The sequence below is a fragment of the Pundamilia nyererei genome, unplaced genomic scaffold, assembly GCF_000239375.1.
Source record: "Pundamilia nyererei isolate P.nyererei 1_Seehausen unplaced genomic scaffold, PunNye1.0 scaffold00039, whole genome shotgun sequence".
In the NCBI taxonomy this organism is placed as follows: domain Eukaryota; kingdom Metazoa; phylum Chordata; class Actinopteri; order Cichliformes; family Cichlidae; genus Pundamilia; species Pundamilia nyererei.
In genome coordinates, this window is record NW_005187440.1 from 635,439 (window position 1) to 640,193 (window position 4,755).

A 4,755-nucleotide genomic window follows, 5' to 3' on the forward strand; every position below is an offset into this window, starting at 1 on the left:
TCAGACTCTTTTGTGACTTTTATGATACTCTTATCTGTTGCTGTAGCCTAACCCTGGGGTAGATGCATGATCCCAACGCTGATGCCAGACACCAGATCTCCGACGGCGTTGTGTCTAACGGAGTAATGAGGGAGCCATGACAGGACGGGAATAACCTCCAGCACGAAGCTTTTTATCCTGGAACCAGAACACCTGGAGGAAAACACGCACAAGCTATCAGCTATAGAGCCTCAGATAAACACGGCTGGGTCAAACGCAGTAAGGCCAAAAAATATTATCCTTTGACTCACCGACATTGTGACTTTACCCTCTCCGAAAGTGACAGACACTTCTTTTCTAGCCTCTGCCCGAGGAGATCCAGCTGTGCTTCGTCCAGGGCGTGTGCGAGAACAAGCTGCCTGGAGCGTGACCGGTCATTTTGCTCAACGCTGTCCATCTGAAATAACTGTGGAAGATTACTGAGAGCACAGTGAAGTTTCATTCTGCCTGCGTTTGAACACTGTGTGTTTGTTTAATGTGCCTCGCTGACCTGCTTTCATGTGTGCTAAATCTGTGAATAAAGTCACATGACAAAAGCGAAAAGAAGTGCTTCTTCAGGAAAACGTAAACAAATTAAAGCAGTGAAGGAAAAAAAGACTTACTTAATCTCTATCAGCAAGAAGCCGCATTATTACAAAGAGATCACTTGGGTGACAGTGAGAGTGCATGTATTAGGGTAACGCACACACACACAAGCTTTCACACACTTTCACACGCTTTTACACGTGAGTCACGGAAAGTGGAAAAGAGCCTTGAACTCTGGACATTACAGTTAGTTTACAGCCCCTTTCTCCTCCCATTCACCAGCTCATTCAGTACCTCTGAATGCTTCTATTATTCCAGCTCAGCTTCCACAGACTCACGTGTGTGTGTTCGTGTGTGAGAGAGAGAGAGAGAGAGAGAGAGAGGGAGAGAGAGAGAACAGGGTGAGAAAGGTAGGCAGGGATAAGGTTATAGAGTAAATGAGAATCTACAGGAGGTCTATCTGTATGAAACAGAAGCCATTAAAACAGAGAAAGCTGATAAAACAGAGCAACTAGAATGATAGTAAAGTTGTTTTTATTTCATAAATATACACACACATAACACATAACACAATACACAATACACACAACAGGAACGTAAGTAAATCGCTGTGGAGCTGAAAACCAGAGGAATGAACTCACACCCTTAGAAACTATTTTTTTTAAATAAATTTCAAAACATCAAACAAATAAAATCCAGCTCTCGAAAAGCAATGAACACAGAATGAATAGAATAACATGCAGTCTTATTGTCTTATCCTATTGTGCCAAAAAAATAAATAAATAAATAAAAAATCCCTCACCCATCACTCTTACTTTGAAAATAAAATATCACATTTTACTAATACAATAATATACTCAAGAAAGGCAGATTTGAACTATCAGTAGGAACACGCAGCTCTGCGTCTTCAGTAGTGTATCTGTTTCAAAAGCAATAAGAGGTTTTTGACACGCTCGGCACGCCAGCGAGGAGACTGGTGCAGCGGCAGCTCGAAGAAGGAGAAAGTGAAGCTCCGAGAGAAACTGAGGTCAGTGACGGGGTGAAGCGGTGGGAGACGGGGGGCACGAGGAAGCCGACACTGAGGCAACACCCTCCGCCTCAGCTGCAAATCTTTAGCTGCTCCACCTGTGCAAAAAGATGTTCTGGTTAGGGCAGGGACAGTATTAAAACACAGACAGTTAAAGGACAATATTAAATATAGAATATTACATATTTTATATCACAATAATATCAACAGGAGATACATGTTAAATGAGTCAGATTAACTGATAACTGATGCCTCTGTTCCTCTTCTTACAATGTAACTCAAAGCTAGGCTAACATGATTTTTAGCTGCATTCACTCTATTTATGTGCTTTGTATAATGTAACATGACAAAGTATTTTTATAAGACACACAATGTAGCACTAAAGTTATCATAGTTAATAACAAGGAAACATAATACTTAATAATAATTAATGGGTTACATGTGATAACACTGGGTGTGTTCCATTTAGCATTAATAATTAATCATGAAAAACATTTTTTAAAATAATCTGTCTGCTGCCAACTTTTTCTTTGTATCGTAAAGCATAATTACAGTATATTAAAGTGTGTGAGTGATCTTATTTGAATTCTTTTTAAATTTTACAGGCTCCGTTAAATTAACTATCAGCTATTAGGTATTAATCACTACCAAGTGTTCCTGCAGGGACCTTATGTGTGTAGCTGGACTTATTAGACTTTAAGTAATATTGTCATCTGGTTTATGTTTGGTAATGGCTGTCCCTTTTTGTAGTCATACCTGCGCTCTTTTGCGTGACTGCCACAGGTGGAGATGGAATTTGAGAGTTAAAACTTGAGCCTGAACTGTCTTTGTCTTCTTCTTGTCTCCTGCCATGATATGGGGTAACTGACGGTATTTGCTCGGGAACAGGAGAGGCTGGGGGTGGAGGTGGAGAGGGTCGTGGAGTAAGTATTTTGGGAATTGAGTCAAAGCAGGACTCAGATAGAGCCAGCCTTCCCCAAGGAGTCATGGTGGCGTCTGAGAGGAGGATGGAGGAGGGTCCTGGATGAGGGTGAGTGTCAGAGGAGAAAGAAGTCTTCTGCTGTCTGTTACGCTTTCTGCGACTGGACTGGTGGGGGTGCCAGAGACCTGGAGAGGAGGGGGTTGGCTTGGCTGTAAACAAAAGCAGTGGAGATGGTAAGAGAAACTTTTGCTTTGTCAATAAACTGTAATTGGAACTGATGCACTAACAAGAACTGATTTGATTTCCCTAATATAATTTTTCCATAACTTTCATTTTTTGATGAAGTCTATCCCCATGTTTATCGCTGACGTCGCCTTGATTTGTTGGAAAAAGTATGAAAAGTCTAATCTTGAAAACGTATTTCTTAAATGCTGAAATCCTCATTGTCCAATACTTCAAACGTCATGACATAAAAATGGAAAGTGCTAAATAAAAAAAGGTGAGCAAGTGAACATTTTCACAGTGCAGGTTAAAGAGTCCCAGTAGCAAAATCCTCATTCAATCAATCAATCTTTTTTTCTATAGCACATTGAAAAGGACAGTGTTCAACAAAGTGCATTTGTTGACCACTGTCAGAATATTGTCATGTGGTGAGATAAAGACATGTTTATAAAGATGTGACACAATTTGAGTTGGGTTTATGTTACATGAAAACTTCTGCTTGTATGATTTCATAACTTGTATCATTTTGTTTGTGGCGACCTTGCACTGTCAAAAGGGCAACTCTGCCACAGAAATAACCACATTGCACAAAATAAAACACTCATTAATGATAATAGCTGTGAGTTAGATCACTTTATCTAACTCTTCAGTAATATAGTCCTTGAATCTCGTTGATTACCTGTTGATTTAGTCCCAGATGAACCAATGGAAGGCAGGCGGTCAGGTAACATTACCAGTCCAGGAGCCTGAGAGCAAATATACATTTTCTTTAATCTTTGTAGCTGTAGCGATCACACTAAGTCTATCTGCAAGGCAGTCCACTTTTAGAGAAAGAAACAGTTGCTGGATGGAATTCCCTTCATACCATACTTTTGGATTAGGGTTAAGACAAAAGATAAATATTGTTAAGACTAATAGACATGTTGACACCAAAGCAAAGCTCTCCTCCCAGCCCTCATTTCTTTATATTTGTAAGTGAATTAAGAAGGATTTGCAGTGATTTGTTGAAATGTGCAAACATAAATGTAAATACACACTACAAGGCAAAAACAGTTTGTACGATTCGAATAAGGATGAAAGTCAATATTTTGTAAGACCACCTTTATTCTTCAGTACAGTCTCTCTTAGGCTTTATTCTAATTTATTTAGCAGTCTCCAGGTACACGTGGCCAGGCTTTTTTGAAGGACATTCAAAGCTCTTCTTTGGACGTTGGCTGCTTTTTGTTCCGTTCTCTGTCAAGATGATCCCACACTGCTTCAGTAATGTTGAAGTCTAACATGATGGAAGCTCTACCAGGTTTTACAGATGGCTGTAGAGACTCACTGTTGTTCATGTTAAAGATGATTTGAACCAAAACTTTCAAATTGAGATTCATTCCTAAGGCCTGTTGTGACTGATTTTAAGTCCAATTCTTGTGTAATTTGACATATATCAGCCTTTTCTCCCTGTTTCCCTTCTTATGAATGGCTTCTTGACAGCCACCCTTCACTGAGACCCTACACTGGCCCTTCAGTGAACAGTGGATCAACTGAAGGGCATACTGTTTTCCTGTTGAAGCTTTTTTTCCCCCCCCCTTAGGCCTGTCATTACTTCTGTCGCCCTTCACTTGTCCAATTCCTTTAAATGAGGGTAAAAGCACCGGATCACAAAAACAGTTTTCCTCAAGATGCTTAAAGAGCCCAGAGTATTTGAGAGAAAAGCCCAAGAATCAAATGACTCCCTAAAAGCAAGCACTTTGTAACTGTGAGAAGGAAAAACAGGCAAAGTTTAACGACATCTTGCAGTGATATATAAATAGATGGGAAATAAAAAGAAGTGAGAAAAGAAGAAATGGTCAGTGCATCACGTGAAGTGCTGTGCAAGTCCTGTAGCAATCTGAGCCTATAGGATCATAATTCAGGAGTGGTTCAGGGTCACCTGCCCTAACTATAAGCTCTTTTTTAGTTTATAGTTAGGGCAGGTGAGCTGTATATAAGCTGTAGTGTCTGGTTTAAGATTAAGGCAGACAGTTTAATTTAT

General features: G+C 39.9%; 1 protein-coding gene across 1 annotated transcript in view; it reads right to left on the reverse strand.

Annotated features, from left to right (window-relative positions):
* Nucleotides 1-1,471: 1,471 nt before the first annotated feature.
* LOC106456180 (uncharacterized) overlaps nt 1,472-4,755 on the reverse strand; it is a 3,820-nt gene continuing 536 nt past the window's right edge. The window contains exons 2-4 of the mRNA XM_013910247.1: nt 3,415-3,481; nt 2,348-2,722; nt 1,472-1,689 (exon numbers count right to left, since the gene is read on the reverse strand). Of these exons, the coding sequence (XP_013765701.1) occupies nt 1,472-1,689; nt 2,348-2,722; nt 3,415-3,466 (645 nt within the window). The 5' untranslated portion in view covers nt 3,467-3,481. The remainder of the gene's footprint in view (nt 1,690-2,347; nt 2,723-3,414; nt 3,482-4,755) is intronic.